The 25483-nt window shown below is 44.3% G+C and overlaps 1 protein-coding gene across 11 annotated transcripts in view; it reads left to right on the plus strand.

The window, feature by feature from the left end:
- NCOR2 (nuclear receptor corepressor 2) overlaps positions 1-25483 on the plus strand; it is a 1233371-nt gene that overhangs the window by 221612 nt on the left and 986276 nt on the right. For all 11 annotated transcript variants that reach the window (XM_086942885.1, XM_086942883.1, XM_086942892.1 and 8 more), the window contains exon 3: positions 24037-24164. In XM_086942885.1, coding sequence (XP_086799011.1) covers positions 24037-24164 — 128 coding nt within the window. The remainder of the gene's footprint in view (positions 1-24036; positions 24165-25483) is intronic.

A 25483-nucleotide genomic window follows, 5' to 3' on the forward strand; every position in this document is an offset into this window, starting at 1 on the left:
CTGGGGGGGGGCTAATTCTTCCACCATAGACAGAGTGGCTGTAAGAAGGGGTCAACACACCACAAAAGCCTCATTTGCAAGTAAATGGTCTTTTAAAGACCTGTTAAGTACTCAGGTGCGGCTGCAATGAGATTCTCGCCTGCCCGGGCTGAGACACACGACGGGGGGGGGGGGGGGGGGTGCTTTGACGCCCCGTGAGCCCAATGGGTGTTGAGCGCCTGGTGCCAGAGGACTGCCCTCTCCTGTCTGTGACTAGTCAACAGGCCAGAGCAAACAGCCAATGAGGCCATTGCAGCCGCTTTACAAACCTGAAAGTCCTACAGTCATACTCCCCAGGGCAGTGAGACCTTACAAAACCAATTTTTTTTACCGGGTACATTCTGTCACCAAAAAAAAAAAGCAAGAATGGTCATACATATACGCAAAAAAGATATAGAAAAAAGCACAGGTACACTTGAAGAGCAGGGTGTGTATTCCTGCTGAAGACTTCTAGCACCAATGGATAAAACAATAACGATGCTGGTCAGTGAGACGGCACTACATTTGTGGCGGAGCATGGAGTGTCTGATTACATGGAGTGTGCACGACTGTATATTTGACACTTTCCCAACTTCTTCTGCTGCCTGAAAAGAGAGGCCTGCTTCCAAGTGTTCTAGGCTCAGGATGGACAAGACTGGGACCCTGTTCTCCTCAGAAAAACAAATACCCAAATGCTTATATCTTTGGGAAGTATAAGTTGTAGTTCTATGCAGAACAAGAAGCAACAGCTCTTATAGCACACACTGGTACTGAAAATCATAGTAATCTCAACCTACATTAGGACTCTTAACATATTTAAAAAGCACAAACAATTCTCAAGTCAAACATTCAGTGGAATTATATTTGTGGCTAGAAGAAAAAGTTAGAATTTGGGCGCCAGCTTCAACACTACCCAGAATCCATCTGGAAGTATTCAAATTGGACAAGCTAAAGTGCTTGACAGACCCTATCCATATTTGCATAACCCTTAAACAATTGCCTCAGGCAACCATAATCTGGGGCAAAACTTTGGCCCTGTGTGTTTCATGTTGGCCACACGCACAGGTAATTTTCGAACAAAGGAATCCAAATAAATGGTTTGCTTGTGCTTGAACTGGGGGCGATGACTAGTTTCCGTGCACTTGTATGGTCTGGAGATGGCGCAAGCAACTCCTTCTACTATGTAAGGGGCCGGAATATATTGCTATAACTGGATAGATTCCATAATATATTCAGGCCTCCTTAGACAGAAGACATCGAAGAGGCTTCAATTCAACCTTCATCATTGTTCCCAAATATTTAAACTTCACATAGAGCTTCGTGAAATATTTCTGGCAGGAAGCGGTGCAGCCTTTTACAAGAAAGTTCTAAAACACATTTGTGCTTCTACAATTCTCCCATGTGTTGTAAAATTGATTACACTCCTGCAAAGCAACATAGTTTTCAACTAAGAAGTGATTTTAGTTCTCTTTTGCAATTTCCTAATCCAACTCCAAGTTAAATGTAACTTTCAGTTTCTGTAAAATAATGGCATGCTGTGTGATATATGCAAAATAATAACTAGTTTATGCTAAATGTGGCTGTTAGTAAAACAATTAGTTGTAGGTCAGGTAACATGTTCCATGCAGGGCGCTGCCCAGCTGGCCTCCCTGGAGGTGGTTTGTGTTAAGGTAATGGGTTTCCTGCAACAGTGTCCAACAGCTAAAGGTACATGAAGGGCAGCCACCTGGCATATACTGCATTCTCATCGACAAGTTGCATTGGTTTGACCAGGATCGTTTCGGTTCTGTTGGCTTTTTGAGGAACATTAAATGAAGTTACTGTAATGCTTTTTATTTACAGTGCTTAGAAACTGCAGAGTAGTGGTAAGTAGTGCTATATAAAGAATAGGTCATTATTGAATGTGCTAATGGTCTAGATTTACCTGCATGGCCATGCTGTTGAACACTTACCAAGTTTTATGGTAAACTACAAAATTAAAACTAGGGGGCATATTATCAAGGGGGCGATAGGAAATTATCGCTGCTTAAAAGCAGTTAGCGACAGCTTGTAGGCGATAGCGAACAGTTTGGGGCCCGCTTTGCAGGTCAGCGATATTTATCGCTAATGACATGCAAAGTGGGCGTACCCAACCTGTTAGCGACTGAAAGCAGTCGCTAACATCGCTATCGCCTATTTCCAACAATGGCGATGGAAATATTTGCGCTAAGCGCGAATATCTCCAATAACTAACGCCTGCTCAGACCAGTTCTTAGCCAATATATATCCAATGGGAGGTGGATATAATGGCTAAGACCCTGTTAGCGATAATGCGTGAATATCGCTGTATTCTCAGCGATATTCACGGATTTCGCCGCTATCGCCGGAAATGTTATCGCTTTTGAGATAAACGTTGCTAATAGCACGTTATCTTAGCGATAAAATCCGGTGATGCGCGGCGATAAAAAAAATTGCCGCTAACCCTACTTAGCGATAAATATCGCTATTTGTTGATAATATGCCCCTATATTTTTTTTAAATCTCAAACCGTTTCAGGTTACCATTGAAAGTTTCATTAACTTAAACAGTGTTTTCCTGGCCCCCTTTCGCTTCTTCAGATCAGGTTCTTCGTTCTTTCCAAAGATATTTCTCATCTCTGGGACACAATCAAAACTTTACACCAAATTTAGATGGCAAGGCATCGCCTATTTACCAGTGCCACCTAGAAAATGTGCCATTTTTGGGGAAGTATCGGTCACAAAATTCTGTAGTAGGTGCCCAGGTCAGCCAGATGCCATTCTCAGACCACCTTCCACACATGGTTTGATCCAGACAGCGGAAGGACATTCTGAAACTGGTATTGTCACTGTAGTTACCCTATGTACAGTCGCTGGTCAGTCCCTGCACCGGTACACAGTTGAGGAGCAAGTTCATGTCATACTTTAAATCCTAAAAAACAATGCTAAATAAACTGTCAACAGAAAACTAACATAAAATCAGTAGTAATTGGAATCCTTTTTTAAGTTAAAATGCCAATGGGAAATATATTGACATTGCCCTGCCTTTACCTTCATTTCGTGTTTTGGCCCATTTGTCATATCTTTTCATTCTATTATTTTTTCATGTAAACTGAACCTTCTAGAGCCCAAAGTTTCCCCTTCACCTCTTTCCCTTCCTGCTCACCCCTCTTCCCTTCCATCTTATGCGTTTCCTTTGTGGCTTCACCGTTTCCCTCGTCTCGCTCCTATGCAGTTTTCCCCGCCAAATCGCTTTTTTGCCAAGTTGTGACCTTAGCGTTTTTTCCATCAATATATTTTTTTTAATGGAAGGAAGCCGCAGGATCAGTCGGTGTTTGCTCTCCGGGTCTCAGCGCTTCAATAAGAGAAAAGTGCATCTATCAGCAGAGAAGGCTGAGATATTTCATCCTTCTGAGGTTGATAAAATGAGTACCATGCCGCTGGATATTAGAAACACCTACTGGTGAAACCACTAAAAGACCATTTATTGTGTGCTACGCATGTGGTCATTGTCATTACGATGGTAAACTGGACTGTTTCTATACATCACAAAAAGGGGAGTGGTACCCTATTGTTAAGAAAAGGGACAGGTTCACAAAGTAGATTCACTAATACAAAATATCTCCCTTTTCTTACCACACATTCACTGACTCGTATCATCCAGAAATAAATACTATATGACTTCTAGTCGGAAGAAAGAATCATTGTCACTAATAAACAGATTATCACTGAACACTGATACCTGTATTTATGTAAAAAAAAAGTCCGATTTATTACACTTTATGTATAAAATATAATACAATATATATATCGTACTGAATTGTGCTGAATTAAAAGAAAGATTTTTCAATTATGTTAGATTCTCGAAGATATAATTTCTTAAAATATATAACCACTGATGTTCAGTTTAATTCTCTTGTATCTGATCATTCTATAACACCGTATTAATATACATCAATAATTTAAAAATCAATAATAGAACTCAAATTTACAATATCACATTACATTCAAATTGTAGCTGATCTTTTTTTAGCTTTAATTTGGATGTAATTTCATATTTTATATATGAAAAAAAGTGTTATAAATCTGTTTTTTTCACATAAATACAGGTATCAGTGTTCAGTGATAATTTTGTATGTTTATTAGTGACAAAGATTCTTTCTTCTGACCGGAAGTCATATAGGAGTTATTTCTGGATAATATGAGTCAGTGAATGTGTGCTAAGGAAAGGGAGATATTTTTCTATTACTGTTTCTATACATCCGTTTCCTTTTAGGGTATTGCACGCCTTACCTGAAGCTGTAATCCTCATTAAAATTTCTCCCTTCGGCTCAAATAAATCCCAAAGGTAACTATGATGCTCGTGTGTAAAGTGCACTTCAGAGATGGCCCTAAAGAAGACCACAGCTTGCAGCACTTTTCAACCACCCCTAAATGATAGGGGTTATGCTGTGTGCCCGTGAATGAGCTTCGGACCAGAGGGAAATTACTTTTGAGATCACAGGAGATTGCCCAAAAACAGAGTTCCCTGCTAGGCTTCCTACCCACGTGCCACTTAGCTTTTTCTTCTCTCTTTTTAATCAAGGTTTGATTGCTGGGTCATTGTTCAATAAAGAATAAAAACCATGAGCTGGATTTACTAATATGAAAATTTGCTACACCTTGGTCATATTTATAAGTGGTGTCCATCAAGTTTAAGGTGCTGACCCTTCCCATGGGGACATACGCTGTCCAGGATGGAGGCCCATGTACACAGGAATCGCAGGCTCCTCTGGTGAGTGCCTGGCAGAGTAGCAGCTAATATCAACGAGGCCAGCTTGGAACGGCGGCCATGTTGAAATTCAGACCAGCACTTTAATTGGACAGGTACTGCCCAGTACTGAGTACCTGTACTTTTTAAATTTAACGAGAGAGTGCCTGCACTTTTTTTTTTTTTTTATTGACACTGATAGAAGCTCACTATTTACACACTGGTAGGACAGACTACTTTTTGGTCTCTTCCTCCTTTGAGAGTGTCTTTATGATTTCTTCCTTCTTGGCTTGCAGGCGTTCTTCGCGTCTCTTGCGAGCCTCCTTAGTCTTAGACCTGCGAGCTTCAGCCTGGTCAGCCAGGAGCTTCTTGCGGGCTTTGTCTGCCTTCAGTTTGTGAATGTGCTCCATTAAGATGCGCTTGTTTTTGAACACATTACCCTTAATGAGCAAACAGGTAGTCTGGATAGTGAATACCAACACTTTTACATTTCCATTTAAATCTCTGATCCAGACAAAGAAGTAGGAAATAAGAACAAATAAATAATTGAAGACATAATGAAAATGGCAACGATAAATGAAACTAGGCCTGCAGGTGTTGGCATCAGCTCGACGAGGGCCTAGATGTGCAACATAAAGGGCGCCACAGTTCAACGAGAAACAGCTTGCTGAAATACCCACGTTACATCTGCGCGTGCGCAGTATGATGGACGCACAGGCACGCGCTCCATAAATCTGCCTCCAGTGTCTTGTTCCATCTGGGCGTCCATGTTGGGTTACAGCGGCGGGATGGATGCGCGCTGTCTCCGTGACCTTCGCCGCAGATGTTTAGCCCGATATTTCATTTATTAATCCCAGGCAGAGCCCGCGCGCAGCTGCCGCTCCCTGCAGCTGCCTGCCCCTCGCATCTTCAGCCTCTTCAACTAATGCATTTAATGATTTAGTGGAAGTTTTCCTGTAGAGTCAAATTGACGCCGTTCCACCTTTCCTGAAAGTTCTGATCATCTGAGGGTTGAAGGGGGAAGGGTGGATATTAAGAAGAGATGGTAGAGATGGTAAAGCCGCATGTGTGGGCTGCAGAAAAAGGAGAGGGGGGGGAGCCCTATCGCCCCCCCCCCTAAAGTTCCTTGCCTATTTCTTCCGTTTCCTTTACCTTTTCTGGTTGTTTTGACGCTGTTTTGCAGTACAGGTATGGGGTTGGTTTCTGTTTGCTGTTGTTGGGATAGGTTGCGGGTCCAGATTTAGGGGGTGACTGGGATGGGGGGGGGGGGGGGGGGTTAGAGAGCATGGAACACCTGAAGGCCATGTTTGGGGTATGTAGGGACTAGGGAGGGTGTTTGAGGGGAAACTAGGTTGGGGTTGGTTGATTGGGGAAGTTTGTCATGGTTGGAGGGTGGGATTAAGAGTGGGAGGTGATATGTTCTTTATTATATAAGTGGGGGAGGGGGGTCTTTTGTTCTTATGCTGCGGGTCTCCTCATTGCAAGCCCTCTCGCCTGGTGGGCAGTGCTTTAAATGGGATGGTACTGTCTGGTACGGAGTACCTGCACTTCTTTATTTCACCGACATAACGAAATGGGGGGGCCCCCTTGAAAGGTTTGTGGAGGGGCCCTCTCCAGACTCGGTCAGGTGCTCTCCGGCCAGAGTACTGTGCTGAGGGGGCCTCCTTGAGCTTGGGGGCCAACCGCCGCAGGGGCCTGTGTTACGCCAGTGCTTTAATTTGACAGGGAGAGTACTTGACATTTTCAGCACTGCTACAGTACCTTTAATGGGAGAGTACTGGCACTTCTCAGGAGCAAAGATGTAGTTTAAAAAGTGAGTACCTGCATTTCTGTATTTTGCTTTAAAGTACTGCCGATGGGACAGTCACAGGTGCGGGCATCCCGGAAAGGGATGGACCTCAACATGGGAGATCAGAAGGTTGCGTAAGTCAGGGCCAGACAGGCCGTAACGGGCACCGGGCGTTTCCCCAGTGGGCCGCTAGGGTGGGGGCCTGTTTTGGGACAGGTACTGCCCGGTACTGAGTACCTGTACTGTTTTTGTTAGCATGATGAGTGGAAGGAGGGCGAGTGGAAAGAGAGGAGAACACAAAGATGGAGCTAGGGAAGGCGCGTGCTCTCGTAGGAGTCATTAACCAAGTATTGGGCGCTCAGCATGTAGCGCCACGAGGTAAAGTAACTGATTCATTCAGAGAGGAATTTCATAACCTGAAAGATGGCTATAGATTGGATGTCCTGGACTGTAATTAACCTCTGAACCCGACTATTCTATCGAACCATCACTGCAGTCATCTACCTGTGCGCATTATTTTTTGGGCACTGCTTTTATTAGCAGAACTTTCGGCTGCATTGGACATCATTTTTGGCATTTTCAAAAATTGGTTCTCTGATGTCTTAATCCTTGATTCCTCCTAAAATCTTTAATCCAAACGATTAAACTAAACACCCTCCCATCAGTATCCGTGAATAGTCCTGGGTGAGAGGGGTATCCCCCCAAGGGTCATCCCAGGCTCCCAGTTCATTGAACCGCTCTCCAAAGCCACAAACCAGTGACATTTGGACAATCAGCAGCTGCTCTATTGGGACAGGCATGAATTGCTATTTATGTACCTTAAGACTGACCCTCCCACCCAAACCCAACCCCCTGAGATTCTTCAAATCTGCTTTTGTTCCTGGTTGGACAAACTTAACTTTGTCAGTAAGCAGAACACTGCTCCCAATTGTGGCCATCCTGACACCCGCTCCCCACACCTTGCACATCCCGCTCCCCACACCTTGCACATCCCCCCCCCCACCCCTGCACAACACAACTAGGACAAGGCTGCACTGCTGAGCGGCCTGTCGTGTGCTAGGGCAGCTGGGGCGGGATTGAAACCACCAACTGCCCATTTTCATAGTGGGTCAACAGAAGGAGATTGGTTTGCATGTATCCCAGTGCAGAATGAGTTAGCAGCTTATGTCCGAATGCAATTTGAATAACACAGATGAGCCTGTGTGTAAAAAATTGTATTTAATTATCCTTAATGCCGCATTGTGTACGATAGTGAGCGCTATCAGAGGAGTCATTCTGTGCCATTTGCTGGATGTACAATTGTAGTCCTAATTTTAGATTTGTACAAAGTCCTTTTTTTGCTTTTCAAGCTCCGGTCACTCTACAATAAGTAGAAAAGCAAGACGTCTCCCCCTTGAGATTTTGCAACGTGTTGCATTTGGAACAAGCACTGGCAATGCCAGTAGGTCTGACTTTATAAGAACGGTGTATGGCAGTGTAAAGCATTGCAGGTAAATAGCATGCAAATGGATAGGTATTTGTGTGGAAGAAAAGAACTGCATAATAATATTAGTATAGGTTTCAAGGACAGGTGACAGTTGCACTGTCAAGCCAGACCTAAAAATCCATGTATTAATAACTGCCCTCTTCCCATCTGTGCTCCTGCCAGAGAACAACAACATACATTATCTTGCTATCCAAGACATTTTAAGAGAGTTACAATGTCATGTGTGTGCTCTTACAGTTCACATTCAGGCATCTGGGTAAGTGAACGAAATGAATAAAGCTGTGTAAAGTGCAAGTACCTTTTTTGTGGAAGCACACAACTTCTACCCAATCAAAACGGGTACTCCTGGCTTCTAACATGTGGGCGGAGTTAAAGCCCCTGGATGGTAATGCTCACATAATTGACTGCATAATTGACTGCCCTGTCAAGGCAGACAATAAAAATGGCTTCTTGGCTAGATAGTATTTTGAACATCCCCTTCCTAGCCAAGCAGTGAGTGGAGTTCTTACATTTTTGGACTACTTCAATGTACACACGTCTCTTCTCCCTGTAGGACACCGTATATATGTACTTGTTGATGGAGCGAAGGCCGGACTTGGACGGCCTTGTGTTTTCCTTGGCTCGCGTGCCGGGAATGCTTGGCCGTTTTCCACATCAGTACTGTACAAACATGTTAGCTTTACCTCTTGACATCCCACCATGCAGCACTTTGATATTTCCTGGCACCTTCTGCTAATCTGCTGCCCCAGATGGAGCTGGGCTGCTGCCTTCATTCGTTTTTTTTGTCTTCCTTCTTTGAGAATCTGGCACCGAGTCTGAATACATGCCTGAAGTTAAGATATTTCTCGGCATTTTGCACGTTAAGGGTATGAATGAGGAAAGACAACGGGCTGTTGTTGAATTCTAGTGCCTCCTCTCCCTCAGGGTTTTATAGCGATGTTTTAACTTTTCATGAATTGATTTCAAATAAGTAATGGCAGTAAGTCGGAGCTCTTGGCCAAAGGCCTGATGTGTTTTATTTTATTTCTCATGCAACGATGATAGTGTAGGAGGCGAGGGTGAAGAATAAAGCTGGGCTGATTAGAGATGCATGCCAGGAGGAAAACAGGATCGAATAGGTGAAAAAAGGACAGGCAATCAATGCTTCTGCAAAGGGGGGGAGCGGGGGCGGGGGGGGTTCATGTGTGCACATGGGTCTTATTAATAACTGAAAGATAAAGTCAGAGGCTGATCCATGCGTGCCCTTTACAGAGTAAACACCCCTAAGGGGCAGAGCACACTCCTTTGTAGTGGGCTTATGCCAGGAGGTGTCAACTGGGGGAAATCTTTTCCGAAAAAAAATGGACTGGTCCTGCCCATTTACTAGTCCAGGACACTGCCAGGCCCCTAAGCACCACCCAAACCACTGTCCAGTGGGATGCACCCGAGTGGCCGATCAAATAAACCACATTATATGCTGCAAACAAACCCCATGATGTCGGTCACAACGTTGCCTCCGTTACTTTGCCCTATATTACTTTGACGTGTCCTTTCCTTCAACTGATCTTTCCTTCACTCTTGCTAATATACTATTCTCTACACCATGCCAGTTGGTTGTGAGCGCCAAGTCAAAGTCATGGTTATGTTAGTTTTCTAAAGCACTAGATTACCCGGAGGTGTCTTGGCCGCTCTAAGTAATTGTGGTTTCATCAATGAAGGCCTAAGGATTAGTGGCCAGGTAAATGGGCCTCAAGATCATGCATAGACCATGTCAGTCTTACTAAAAGTCAATAGCAGTGAAGTTGTTTGAGGTCCATGCTTGTTGAAGCAAAGGACAATGTAAGCAATGGCGGTCAAAGGGCAGGGGGGGTGAAGTTGTGGCATGGTGGTTGTTAAGTCATTCAGAGTAAAGGTCACTCTGATTGCAGGAACCCTGAGTTTAGGTGGTTGAAGTAGATGCTAGTCAAGGTCCATGATGGCCAAGATCATTAGGGCCCAGGTCAAAGTTGGTGATCATTAAAGCTGCGGTGGTTCAAGTGAAGTTCAATGTCGGTGTTGGTCGTCAAACTAATGGCAGTCGAAGGAGTGTCAGAGAAATAGGTATCGAAGTGAAGGATAGTGTAAGTAATGTTTGTCGAAATCATGTTGGCCAAACTAATTGTAGTTGAAGCAAAGGTGGTCGATGTTAAGAAAAAGTAGTAATGGTCAGTCAAAGTATAGGTTGGTTGAAGTTATACGGGCGAAGTTACGATGCAGGGAGAACCATCAACACCGGTCTTGTCCTACCAGAGAGGAAGAACCTGTTCATTGTAACCACAAGCTTGTAAAATGAGATGGACTAAATGTACTTTATACTGAAAAAAAGAGATGTGTAAACTTAAGGGCAGATTGCCAAATAAAGATAACGTCAAAACAACAAAAAAAGGTTTATGGAACTGGTACCTCTATTGAACGGGAATATGATCCAAAAATTAAACACTTCTATATACTCATTAGCACTTTACAGCCTCCCTGACGTAATGTTTCCCACTAGCCAGTGCATTTACATCAGGGTCGGACTGGAACAGAAAATAGGTCCGGGCACAAAAATGAAAGTGGCCTCAATACGCAGCGACTGGCAGCACAGGTGAGCGCGGTGGGGTGGGCTTGGCGGCAGGGGGGGAGGGGGGGGCAGCGGGGATTTGACAGACGGAATATGTATTTATTTAATCATACCTATTCCGTCGACTAAACCCCCCCCCCCTGCCACGCCCCGCTTACCTGTGCCAGCCCCCTCAGTCAATTTGTAAATTGGATAGCTAAAACCAAAAAACAGCAGTCGAACTGCATTAAAAAAAAAAAAAAAAAGTACGGGAACTGCGATCTTGAGTCCAATAGGGACAGGGTCAGCGAGCTTGAGGCAGGATCATAGGCAGGGCTAAAAAAAAAAAAAAGTCATCTCTAACTATTTTGTAAGTCTCTCACCTTCAAGTAACTGCTTGTAGAATGACGCACCCTAAATTCAAATGTATTGCAATCAGTGAGAGATGCACTATTTTACATTGTGAAACTTATATTGGTTGATGTAATCTCTACATACATTCGTGTGTGTAGCCACAGAGCCACAGAATGGAATTCGGCTTAGTGCGGGTGGGCATAATGACTTGTGTGTTCTTAGTGTTACGAGGTTCCAGCCTGTGATAGAAAGCACCTTGAATATGCATGTCAATATTTCAATCTTGCCTCACACACAGTGTAAGTGTAAGGTAGGCTGCTACAAACAGCACAAACATATTTAGGCTTAAGATAAAACGTGCTTTCAAAATGCAGATCTGAGTAATATGTAGACTTTATCTAGTGCAACATTTTTTTTAGAACTGTCCATTAAAAGCACTCCAAAGCACATCAGGTCAGCTTACAATACCTCCCAAAAACAATACTTTTCGAATGGTTCCATCAATTAAAGGTCAAACCGTATTTCAAGCAGCATTTACAGTGTAACCACATGCACACATTTACATTTCTTTCAGGCAGCAGACATCCTGGCAAGAAGCCTGTTTCTTGTTCAGTGGTCCTACCTTCTGCTTCACAGCACAGGAGACCCCCCTCCTCTTCAACAGAGGCGTCTCATATGTTAGAATGAACCGTTTTGAGAGGATTGCCTTTTAACAAAGTTGGGAAACTGTTTTTGTCAAATGGGAATAGTATGGGCACCCCGTGCCCTTCACATCCCACCCACTTCGACCTCTGTAAAAAACTGCCCCATATTTGAAATTGGGGCAGTTTTAAACTTGTAAAAATACACAGTATAGGTACTTTGCAAGGTATGGAAGACTGCATTGGTTTGAGCTTGCTGCAGATAATGGTTGTTTCAATATCAGGGAAATTAACGTTAAAAACTGTCCCAGCAGACCATAAAATGAGACCACAAACAGCCAAAACAAGCATTTACAATGCAATCGGTCTCGCATTTGTGAAACTTAGAGCTATTTGCATTGTAAATGCCAATATTTGTAATTTTTATTTTTTATCCTGACCATGCAAGAATTAGAATGACATACATTACACTCCCAGGGCATGAAAATGCAGCAGTTTATATCCAAAGCACAGAAATCACCATAAGTACATCACAGTAGTGCCAGTGCTGTAATTGTGTTTAGCCACAAATCACATTGGTCACCCAGTATCACCATAAAACACAGGTTAAAGCATCCTTGTGCTGCTGTTAGACCCATTACAGTAACCAATACACCATGTAAGGAGCGGAAGCCCTGGGCACCTCCTACGTTTAATACGTAATTTCTTAGTGCAAGTCCAATGCATACTAAGTAGCACTCAGGAATAAAAGGGTCTTGTTGTCCTGCACATTACAGTAAAAACGACATTTTTTGATCAACTATTCCAACGTGGTTAGCCCTCTAAACATCCCATGTGGGTACGTTGCAGGTTAATGTGCCCCACTATGCCTTCTGGATAGAAGCATCTGCTCTTCTGTTAGGACTTTTACGGTGCCTTCCATACCTTCCTAGCGTGAGGTCTAGAAGATCCCAGCCTGGGATCGATGAAGAACTCTTCGGCAACCAGGTGCAACAATGCCCTCTCAGGTTCCACAGAAACAAGTAAGTGCCCTGCCCCCATGACCACGTGGGGGCCAGCGAGGCTTGTACTATAAAAGAGAAGGGCAGGTGCAGCATCTACAGCCGCTTGGTCACCTGTGAAGTCTGGGACTCCTGAAGGAAAGGACGGGTGCATCTATGGCTGGCGCTTTTTCCCAAGGGGGATGCCTAGGGATCACAGTGACGCATCCATGCGAAGATAGCCTGCACTGTCTGTGCAGCGAGAGAACATCATGTAGGGATCTGAAAGGAAGCAGTAGCTGGCGCTCAGAGGACTCAGCAGGCGGTGGCTTGTTATTAGCTACAAAATTGGAAACAACCCAAGATACGTGATTGTAAATAGAGCCGAGGGTTGTTTAAGTGATGCAGGCAGCAGGAGGAGCCGCAAGGCTGGGCTTTGGCGGGACATTAACACTTCTCACTACACGAACAGAGGCAGGTAAAAAAAAACAACTAAAAAACAGTACTCCCGAAAGTATGGTTAATAACATTAAACATGAGCACAAGTTACAGGCAATCCGTATGAGAGGATGCAAAAGTCCAAAAGGAGGGACTAGTAAGCCATTTCATCAATCAAAAGCCAGACTTTATGAAGGATAGGTAGAGGAGTCAAAAGAAAAAAAAAGGAGGGGCTTCAAGCCCATATTGTAGATACAGCATGCCTCACAGACAGCGCATGCACTGCCTAGGCTGGACCTAAAAATGGCCCACACACTGACCTTGCTGTATGTGCCAATCCGACTCTAATCAGCACTTTGAAGACAGTTTGATTAAAAGGGTTTTAGTAATGGGAGTCAGGAATGGAACGTGCAAGAAGTCCTGAACGTCTTCAGATATTCTATATCACACCTTCCTGTCCTTATGTGTATGCCTACATATAAAGCGCAAGTATAAAAAAAATTGTGCAATACTGACAGTCTCTATGCATGACCTCATGAGTGTCAAATATAACAAGCATTGGCAAAGCATAACGTCTCACCTTTGGGACCTATCGGTTTTGCCAATGGTTATAGCCATGCTATACAGTATACATGACAGACGGACGGCTGTCATTTTGTGAGCACCAAGCATGCTGCACCTATCAAATGATCTTGTTTTTTTTTTCTTTTTGTTTACTGATCTGAGTTGGATTGGTAAACAGAAACAAAACAAGTAACAAGAGAGCAGAATCATTAAGCAACAGGAGGAAGCAACACAGAGGTGTGCTGGATGGAAGCAACACAGAGGGTACAGATGGGGAAGCAACACGGGGGGGGATGGGGAGGAAGCACATGGCGGTAGAAAAGTGTAGGGGGTGTAAGTGAACCATCAAGAGAGAACCCAACGTGTAGCTCCAGTGCAGGGAGAGCTTCTCAAAGTGCGAAGCTGCAAAAAAATTAAAGTGCATGTAGGAGTGGATTGAAGGACAAAGTTGTGGATTTTTTTTATATTGTTACGAAAATAAATGTGCTGGGAGAAGTGGGAAAAAGCAGAACTCTAATAGAGCTCCGTCAGAATTTTTCTTTCAATACAGCTCCCTGAAAAGCAGACAGTTGTAGAAGAATAAAAGGAGTTAATCGGAGAGACTATGGTACACGCTAGGGACAAAGACGAGATGGACGGACAAAACCGAATAAGAACAGAAAGCAAGAAAATAAGAGAGACAATAAAAAGTCGATGGAAAGCAATGGATGGAGTTAGTTTTCAGGTCCGTTGTCAACATGACCCCAATAAGTCTTGCACAACCAGATAGCGGTCCTGTCTGGGAGGCTTGGACCTAAAACTAGTGCAGTCTTTACAGCCTCGTAAACAGTTTACGCCTACAATAAACCGATGTAAATTATAATGCTGGCTGTCTGCCTGCACTAGCCACATGATAAAAAAAATATGAGTGCTTATATCTGTGTTTTTGCTTACACTAACCAAATTACAATATTTGCAATCTGTGCCAGTCTACACCAGCTCCTTTTTAAAAACAGGCAGTGTTTGCAATCTGCCTACAGTGGTCTTGATAAAAGAAATAATGTAGTGTTTAAATCTCTCTCTCCCTCTACACTAGCCCCATGATAGTAGAAATACAGTGTTCACAGTGTCTGCATGCACTAGTCCTCTGGCAAAAACAGTGCAGTGGAAAGTTTGTTTGTCTGCGTACAGTAATCCCATGCTGAAAACAGTGAAGGCGGGCTGACCTGATAGATAACTTTGAACCATTTGCTCTGACAAAGTTTGTTTTATTTGACAGCCTGAGTATGTTACCTTGACAATCACCTCTTGTGCATGCAGCCATATTTAAAGGCGGGACTTCCCCCTGTGACGTGTTAGGGCAGTGCCATAGAGAACCAGCCCATCACCCACGTTTCATGATATGTGTAAGGGTGTCTCATACTTTACGACACTACTCTGCCACTCACAACCAGAAGCTCCACCTTTGAACAGGCGGCCACAATAAAGCACCAAAGAATTTGAAGCAAGCACCCCACTACCGTTCCCCCACAACCCACTGGCATTCTCATTGCTGGCTCCCTTCACATACACAGAACAGGTACAGCAAAGACTCCATCACTATGGACTACACACAGAACAGGCACAGAGCAAGCAGCAGAAAAAGCGACCCCCTCATGCCCGGAACAGTTGGGTCACAGGCATCAGCAGGGCAAGCTATTCTTGTGTGCTCCCTGGTCGCTTGTGTTCCTTTGTCGATGCGAGCCGGCCTGGACGTCCTAGCTGAACTGTTACTATTGGAACAGAAGCAATTCTGATTTGTGTGCGACTTGTCTCTGTCTAGAGTGGCATAGTAGGCAAAAAACGATAGACTGGAATGTGACCCTGAGATTATAGAATTGTATTCATCACTTGTCTCTCTTCTTGGGCATCTTGGAATCCTCTTAGTAAATGACCTCCGCATCAGCGAATAATGGGACAGGAATACAGCGAGAATACAAGGAAGGTGGTTATGCAAAGGGATATAGAGACGGCAAGATCGATATCACAGCCATTGCTAAATTTGTAAATTAATATGTGTGCGACCTAAACCTTTACTGTGTTTTGGAACATAGCACTAGGTTGTCTTCAGTATTAGCATATTTATTGACATCCAATTTCTTGTCCTCTGCTGAGTTTTAAGTGGAGTGGGTATGTCCCACTTTAAGACTGTTTGACATACCCTTCTGAAAATACTCCATGTTGGCTTGTGTTTTCCTGGACCCAGTAGTTACAGTGCTCACCTGCACCTTGGAAGAGAGTACTGGAGCTCCGGGCACCGAAAGTTGTATCGGCTAACCTCCAGTTCTTAAAAAGTCTCTAGAAAACGACACCCACTTGCAGCTTCCTTTACATACGTATTTATGTTTAACCGTTATCACCCCAGAGGAGTGGTACTTTTTCCCCCTGAATACTGGTCTATGCTTTTCTTTGTTTCCGGTTTATTTATAATGACATTTAATAAAAATTAGAGTGGATACGGCATGGAGTGGCTCCTTATTCTGTTCAGTGAGGACCGCGACTAACAGATCGTACCAAAAAGTTGTTTTTTGGGTGGAAATTGACGAAGTTGCATAGAACGGGTTGCATCCATAATGGGTAAGACATGATGGAAGCCCGGCACAAGATCTTCCCTATGGATAGAAATTAATTGCCCAGGCACTTCTTTCGTGGTATTTGTTGTCTTCTGGAAATGGGGCTTCAAAACTCCAGGGGGGGGCCTCAACCTGGATGTAGAGAGGTCACACTGTTTTTGTCCTCCTGCCCCCCAACATTGCTCTTATGTTCCATAAAGAATATTATATTGACTCCGATCTCAATGATGCGCTCTTTTTGACGGGCCTTCTACGTGAAAGGGCATTTAAGGCTTTTCCTAAGCCTAGCTAGATCCCATCCACCGCTCTACCTTGATTGGTTTCCTTGGTCACCAATCAAAAACACTCAATTTGATTTGTCTGGCAGGGCCCTTCACCCTGGTGACTATGTCCCATTGTAGACAAATTACCGCTTTACGCATGAATTTCGGATGAGAGAGCGAAAGGCTTTGTGTTCTTTCATTGGAAGAGAACGCGGTGCTCTGAAGAAGTCCTTGTGCTTGTCGTGTTATTGAGCTGAACAGAATGAGACACTTTCCCCTTGAATTTTTTCAGATGTCAAAGCCAGAGCAGTGAGAACACATCGTTCCCGAAAGGCAGAATTTGTGATTGTAATCATAGACATGAGATCGCCGCGTACTGTACATCGCGAGCTCCCGCCTGCGAGCGATTCCAAACAGCCCGCTGCCCTATGAGAGGTGAAAAAGTAGGACTTGGAGTGGTGGAGGTTGGAAGGAATGTGAGCTTGGCGGCTACCACTCCCAAGCATTGCTGGACGACCTCGTCATTTTTGTTATTTTAACTTCTTACAAATCGCATGTGGCTGGGTTATTTAATCTCCACCTGTAGGATGAAAGTCAAGTGACAGTCATATTTACGGAGTGCTGTTGATGACTTTTGTTTATTTCCTAAATTCTTACTGTTAATCCAACTCGGCTGCTTCTATGGTTGGCACAGGCTGCATTTTAAAGGTTTGGGACTATATTTTTCATCTCCAGATAAGCAGTGGCTTCTGGTGATCTCTGGAATTGGTGGAGCCTAATACATGCCACAAGTTTACCACTTTTTTTGTGGTGTGGATTGGGTGCTTCCTATATGTTAATATTTGCCTTCAGTGTGCCAATGCCAGAATTTTGTCATGAGTATCCCCTTATGCCAGAAAATATGCCTGTAATATATACTGTAAACAGCCTTTAGATGGCATGCTTTACATCGCATGCCATTACAACGTGATTGTTACAATGACTGCGTTGTTACATTGCAAACCATTACATCGCAAGTCGTTACAACAACTTGCTGTCGGGGGTGGAAGGTGTTGGATTTACAATCCAACATCTTCCCTGCTGTTGCACAAACTGGAGGAGGAATAGTAAATTATACTATTCCAAAGTCCAGCGCGCCCCCTACAGCAAGTCCTTGAAATGACTTGGGATGTAATGGTTTGTGTTGTAACAACACGGTCGTTGTAATGACCACGTTGTAATGGCATGCGATGTAAAGCATGCATAGTAATGGTATATATTCTTATATATATACAATATACCAGATTTTTGCCATTTGAGTGACCCATATGTCATAAATTGCCATCCAGTAGGTCAGAGCCACCATTTTATTGTGGTTTGCTTCCCCCATCCTACCCCACTCCTCCCCATTAATGCCATTGTTGCTCTCTCCGAGGTCAAGAGTTACCTCAAGTATGGCCACACCCGCATTTTTCCGTAGGTGTCTGCACATGTCAAAAACTGCTTCCTGTATGTCAGGGCCTGCATTTTGCCACGGGTGCCCTCCTTTATGCCAATAATTACTTCCAGTATGCCAGCAACAGTATGTAACCCTGCGTGCCTGCATAGCTGAGAATTATCTTGAGTATGTTCTGGTCTGCGGCAGACCCACAAGCATAAAACACGCTCACAAACGCTCTTACTGGATCTCACTGGATCTCGCTCCTTCTCTTTCATTCAATCTTTTGTCATCACTCATTTTTTCTCATTCCCACTCGCTGTCACGTACTGACTCTCCGTGATTCTCACTCACAACCCACGTACATGCCGGAGGCATGCACTAAATGTCTGCTAAATAAAATAAACAGTGCCTGTGTGAACCCGTCATAGTTCAGTTATGTCTATCAGATATGGGCAATCCAGATATCTACCTATAGAAGGCCCAGTTTAGGTATATTCTATTATGCATTGCATGTGCTGTTTGCTACCAGACATGGGGGCCGATTATGATAGCGGATAATCCGCATCCTCCGGGCCAGCGGAAGCCACCGCCGGCCCGGAGGATGCGGATTAACCGCTGTGGACTGGGAAAAGAACCCCCGCCAGATTAGGATGGCTGGGGCATCTTTTTTCCGTCCGCTGCTTTTCCGCTGCGGTCGCCTTCCGACCGCGGCGGAAAAGCTCTAACATGGCTGGCGGTGTCTATCAGATTATTATCATTATTATCATATTAGGATGGCGGCGGTCCTATGCCTTTCCACGGCGGCATTTCTGCCGTGGAAAGGCATACGGTCTTTTCTTTGGGGGTCTGTTGCGGGCCCCCAGGGGTGAAGGGGACATGGGGGGTACCTATAGTGCCCCCCTGCCTTTGCGTGCACGAAGCGGCAGGCACCACGCGGTGCCAGCCGCATCGTGCATGCAAAGGTAAACATGCATTTTTTAACCTTGCGGCAGGTGCTGCTTGAAGCAGCATCCGCCGCAATGTTAAATGTAGGAGATGTGACCGCCAGGGTGGCAGTCGCATCCTAATTTGCATGGAGGGACCGCCGCTGATCTTCTTCCCGCCCATTTGGTTCAAGAACCCAAATGTCATTGCCCCAACATGGACCGATATCATCAACTCCTCTCTTTCCAATGGCTGTATTCCTGCCACTCTACAGCTAGGTCAAATCTCCCCCATTCTTAAAAACACCTCTGCTAACCCTAATGACCTTAACAATCTACGCCCTATTTCTAACCTTCCCTTCCTCTCTAAAGCCCTTGAAAAATGTGTCCTGTCTCAATCAGATAACCATATAATCTCCTTCAATCTCCTTGACGTTTTCCAATCCGGTTTTAGAAAGGGATGCAGTACCGAAACTGCTATGCTCAATATTACAGATGATATTCATCGCTCTTTAGACAAAGGTGAATCCTCACTACTAATCCTCCTTGACCTCTCGGCTACATTTGATACTGTCCATCATCCCACCCTTCTTAACACTCTCAAAGATCGCTTTGGTTTAGAAGGCACTGTACTCAAATGGTTCTCCTCGTTCCTCCATAATAGGTCACAACAAATTAAGCTCAGTCATTGCCTCTCTAAACCTCAACCTGTCTTACTCTGTATCCCTCAAGGGTCTATCCTCTCCCCAACTCTATTCAATCTTTTCATGGAACCACTCACCCTCATTCTCAAACAAGCTAAAATCAGTTACCACCTCTATGCCGACGATACTCAACTATACTACAAGATCAAATCCCACAATGACATCCTTCACCTCAATGATACCCTGATTAAAGTCCAAGCCTGGTTCTATCTCAATCATCTCAAACGGATTCCTAAAAAAACTGAAATCATCCTTTTCACTCCCAAAACCAATTCCCTTCCCATTCAACTCTGGATCATTGATATCAAAGCACTTAATTGCTCCCTCTCCATCTGTAATTCGGTCAAATCCCTAGGCATCAGCATTGATCAGAATCTTAATCTCAACCCCCACATTAAAAATGCAGCCAAAAGTGCTCTTTTCACCCTTCACCACCTCAAAAAAATTAAACCTTTTATTCCAGCTGATGACTTCAAAATCGTTGTCCAATCTCTTGTCCTTTCCAGGATTGTCTATGGTAACGCCACACTTGCTGGCACCCCTAAAGTCCATCTTGCACCGATTAAATCTGTTCTCAACCTAGCTGCCAGACTTATTTCTGACTGTAAAAGATTTGACCACATTTCCCCCGTCCTCTAAAATCTCAACTGGCTCCCAATTGAAGGACGATCCTACTACAAGATTGCTTGTATCACGCACAAAGCTCTTCACCAAAACACCCCCCTCTTACCTTTCAAACAAACTTCAAAAAGCAGTGTGCTCCAGGTCCCTGAAGGGCACTAACTCCCTTGTCCTGATCCCTCCTAGACTAAAATGCAAAAAGACCCAATCACGTGCTTTCTCTGGAAATGCTCCTACGATTTGGAACGATCTCTCCAAAGATCTTCGCTGCAACCCCTCTTACCCTCTCTTCAAAAAGAGACTCAAAGTACTCCTCAACAAATATTGGGGTTCCTAATATTACTGATTCTGACCCTGCTCACTCTCTCTCTCTTCTCTTGTTCACACCTCTACCCAAACCCTCTCCCTCTTTTCACACTCTCACTCTCCTTCCTGATACCCCCTTCTCTCACTTTACTTTCAATATTCATTATCCCCTTAATTATCTCACTGTCTCTTTGCCCCCTTCCCTCATTTAATGCAATGTCTTATCTCATGTGAATTTTCTACACATTGTCAATTGTATATTGTATCTTAATTTGCTCTCCTACCGAGTAAAGCGCTCTGATACTCTTGGGTCCAGCAGCGCTATATAAAACCTTTAAAATAAATATTAAATAAAGTAGGTGACAGACCAGCACGAGGTGCGCCTCTGGCGTATGGATTTGAGGCACAACTCCAAGTCATTTGAAGGATGTGCCCTCATTCATCATAAGGCGATCTGAGACCTTGAAACGAAGCTGTATATCTCCAATAATTGAAAGCTGCCATGCTAGTCCCTCTCCCACTCTAATTCCAGGTCACAGACTCGTTCCCGATCCCAAGGCCGATCCCACGACAGGGTCCTCTTCATGGTCGAGGTCATCCTGCAAGTCCAAGTCAAAGTGGAAACGCAAGGAGCCAAAGTTGTGCCTGATTTTACAGAGGCTTCCATATAGAAGACCTGGACACTGTGCAGTTCAAGGCCTTTCCTCTGTTTGAACGACTCCAGGACATTTGGGTTATGATCCGGATATTTCAGCCTCAGTTGTGGATCTGGGTGGGAGAAGCTCTGAGGCTTTTCAGCGTGTTGGCCTCATGCATCCTGCTCGTCCACTTTGAAAGGTGGACTACGCAGGCTTTGCAGTGGGATCTGAAGTCTCAGTAGGCTCAGCACTAAAGGAACCTGGCCGGCGTCATCCAGATTTTGGAGGAGACTGCACTAGATCCGCAGTGGTAACTGTCCCAACTTCAACCTGGCCGTAGGCAAACCCCTCTCCCTTCCCCAGTTGGAGCTTGCAGTAGTGACGGATGAATCGTTGCTGAGTTGGGGAAACCGTCTGGGAGAGGTGGAGATCAGAAGGCTTTGGTCAACGTTGGAGCTCAGAGGTCTCCGGTATCCGACAAAAACCTCATAAATCTGTTACAGATGCAGTTCATCTGACTGCCGTTGAAGTCCTTCATGCCGACCATCAGGGAAAGGCTGGCGTAGGTTCTCTTGAACAACACTATTGCCATGTGTTACAGCAATAGGCAGATTGGAGTGGGGTCCTATGCCAAGAGACTGTGTGCCTCTGGCTTTGGCTGGAGTGTTAGGACATTTCCTTGACCGTAAACCACCTGGCAGGATATCTAGATGCAAGGCTAGACAACCTCAGCCAGCGAAACCCGATGGATCACGGATGGCTGTTGCACCCAGAGGTGGTGCAGGCGATTTTCAGACAGTGGGGGGAAATCTTGCTGGATCTTTTCGCCAACGTAGTATCAAAAAGTTTGCATTTGGTGTTCCTAGGAATACTCTCTCTTAGAGACTCATTCAGGCTAGAGTGGAGTGCAGGACTCCTGTACGCATTCCGCCATTGCCTATCCTGCCCTGTGTACTGAAAAAGAACAAGAACGACAGCCCAAGTCATCTAGGTGGCTCTGGATTGGGCTAGGAAAGTGTACCCAGAGTGTGTGGGCATGAGCATCTGTCCTCCGATCAGGCTACCACTTTGGAATGATCTTCTGTTGTGGCAATGCAGGGATTTGCTCCCCAGCATGTGCAGTCTACATCCCCATGCTCGAAGATTGATGGGAGTAGTTGGCTGTGTTTAATCTACCACCTGAGGTTGTGGATGTCTTCCTTGCTGCCAGTTGCTAGCCTACAAAGTATGTTTATGCTGGGCCTGGTGTTGAGTCCACAACATGCACAGTAGGAAAGCCAAAATGTTACATGATTTGTTTGTTTTGGCTTTGGCCCAGGAAGATCTTGCAGTGGACACTATTCAAGGTTATTTGTAGGCCCTTCCATCCTTATTATTTTATTTTCTAGATCAACTGTCCTTATGTAAGTCACATGTTGTGATGCAGTTTATTAAAGGTTTAACACGTTAACTCCCAAACCATTTGTGATGCACAGTGAGATCCCAATTTGGCCCCGAAGTCCCTCATGTGCACCCCCTTCGAGCCACATGAATAGCTGCTCGCTGCGTCTTCTTTCAGAGAGTCCGAACTATCAATCACTTCAGCTCGTCATGTGAGTGAGCATCAGGCTCTCTTGGTGCACCTATTTTCAAGGCAAATTAGTTTTCAAGACAAGGGCAGCCTTTTTGCCAAATGTCATTGCTGCTTTTCATGTTGGGAGATCCTTCAACCTCCTAAAATTTTTCTCTCCACCTCTTCCTTCGAAAGAAGAGAAGAGAGTCCATCAAATGGACCTTACAAGGGTCTTAAGCTTTTACATTGATCGTAACAAGGACCATTGGGTTGGCGATCAGCTTTTTTGTGGGGTTCTCTTGGCCAAAGAACGGAAATGCTGAGCAGAAAAGGACTCTGGCAAGGTGGATAATCCTCTGCATTAAAATCTCTACGTATTGGCAAAAAAGCAGCGTCCGGAAGTTCTGAATGCACATTCCAAGGGGCTAAGATTGCCACAACTGCGTTGGCATACAGAGTGCCTGTTTTTGACGTTGGTCAAGCCGTGACATGAGCGTTAATGCACATGTTTACAAAGCACTACTGCTTTCATTGTGAGACTGGAAGAGCATTTCACCTGTTTAGTCCTGCAGGGCTTTTTGGTCTAAGCCCACTCCACCTAGGGAGGTACTGATTTAGTATCTATTCTGCAGGCGAGGAATTTGCTGTTAGCAGTATACGACAGAAGAACAAGTTACTTACCTGTGGTAACTCTTTCTGGTGGATACTCTAACCACAGATTTCCCCACTGCCCTTCCATCTCCCTGGTCTGTGGAGTGGTCTCTTTTTGTTATTGAAAAAGGTAAAAAATTAGGAGGATCTGCACATTTCTACCCTTAATTGTTTGTGCTCCACATCTGATGGAACAGAAAGTATCAAGCAAGAAACTGACAGGGTGGTGCTTGTATGCGGCTCCGCTCGGTCACTTCTGGGGCAGAAAAACAGTCAACGCAGAGCCACATGGTGCCACCTAGCAATTTGCAGGAGTTCTGCTATAAAAACTTCAGGATCCAGTTACGCACCGGAGGGAAGTTCTGCAGGTGAGAAATTTGTAGCGAGAGTATCCATCAGAAAGAGCATTATCGAAGGTAAGTAACTTGTTCATTCACATGTATTAAACCCCCACACTCCGACAGTGAACATAAACATAAAAGCAGTTCTCTGTAAACCTTACCATTACTTTGCTCCATAGTCTCAAGCTCTTGCACTAGCCATACCAACATCCGCATCACTAACTAGTCATGTTATACTTTGCTGAGTTTATTTTCAGTGAGTCACTTATGCAACAAGCTTATTTTACAGTAAGATATTTAAGATGGGAATTATTTTCAGTGAAATGGAAGAGGTTGGAGAGCGGTGTTGACCTGATATGCGCTTTTTAATAACATTTGGGCTACAGTATGCCTTATACCATTGACGTTACTGTCCGCCCCTTTGTGACCACTGCCCTCTTTCTTCCGTAGGACATGGGCCTGCTGGAGTACCAGCACCATTCCCGGGACTACAACTCCCATCTGGCTCATGGGTCTGTCTTGCAGCACCAGCGAAGACGGCCGTCTTTACTGTCAGAGTTCCAGCCGGGCAGTGAAAGGTGGGCGATGTTCATTTGTTCAGCATATGCCTATAACATGCCTCTTTCCACACAGATGTCATAAGTCTAGAGTAAGATTCTAAATGTTTTGATAGACGTTTTTGTTCAATATATGTGACATTCTAAAATCAATTCTTGTATAATAATCTTTTTCAGCTTAGCACTAAAATATCAAAGAAACATCTATGGTTTTACTTTATCATATTTACAGGTTACTTTTTAATCATTGTTTATTTGTCCTTCTATATTTTAAAAACTGTTTATCCTCAGGAAAATATAAAACTGGAAACAGTGTCTCTAATCCACCATTGATGGGTGGAAAAAAATGACCAACTTAGTTGCCCAGTCAGAACTCTACCCTTTTCTCTGAAATGTTCCAGATGTTTTGCATATGTTCTAATATATTATTGATTTGGGGATCGCCCCTGATGCTCAGCGGTTCAAAGTGCACACAGGTGACACAAAATCAACCCAACGCCCACTCCATAAGGTCTAATTTCTACAGAGACGTTATGCTTCCTGAGGCTGTAGGGAGGGTTGAACAGGACGGGGGCTTTGGAGAGGGCGGCCCCGCAGAATTATTGGAGCCCTACCTTGAATCAGAGGTTAGAAATCCTCCCCACATAAAAATTTGGTCTGGGCAGATTTAAAACTATGCAGGCGCGAGTTCACGTTAATGCCCTTATGCGAAAAATTCCAGAAAGTACACAACTTCATTCAAATAAGGTTTATTCAGTAGTAATATAACGACCATAAAAGCAACTTCGCGGCAAAATAAATAGATCATACAATAGTTAAAATTGATAATGCATTACAGTAACAAGCAATTCATGCATTAATACGAGACTAGATCAATCCCTCATCGAATCCCTCACACGCATGATCGCTTTTAAAAAACTATCAACATGAAAGACAATATCTTCTGGCAGCATTTGCAGAAATAAAAGGGCTGGGCGAACCGGTTTAAGACCACGCTCTTTGAGAAGGGGGATTAGGTATGCCTTTCTCAGAGCTTCAGAATATTTGCAGAAGAGAACAAAGTGCGTGGTGTCCTGCGGAGACCTTTGATCGCAGCCGAAGAGTGTAAGAGATGAAGATTCATGGCACCCCCAAGGAAATGCTGAGAGCGGAGGTATTAGATTCAATCCAAATCTGGTATGCAGAAAACGAGCATGGTAGGAAGTTACCATTGTGGGGTAGGGCTCTCTAAATTAGCAAATTTTCAACAATAAATACTTCTGCCCCCAGACCTTCTGGAGAGCTTCAGTTTCCCTTGCTAACATTTTATTTCTTAAAAAATGATCTTTCAACAAACCACA

This window comes from Lissotriton vulgaris, chromosome 11, assembly GCF_964263255.1.
Source record: "Lissotriton vulgaris chromosome 11, aLisVul1.2, whole genome shotgun sequence".
NCBI classification, from domain to species: Eukaryota; Metazoa; Chordata; class Amphibia; order Caudata; family Salamandridae; genus Lissotriton; species Lissotriton vulgaris.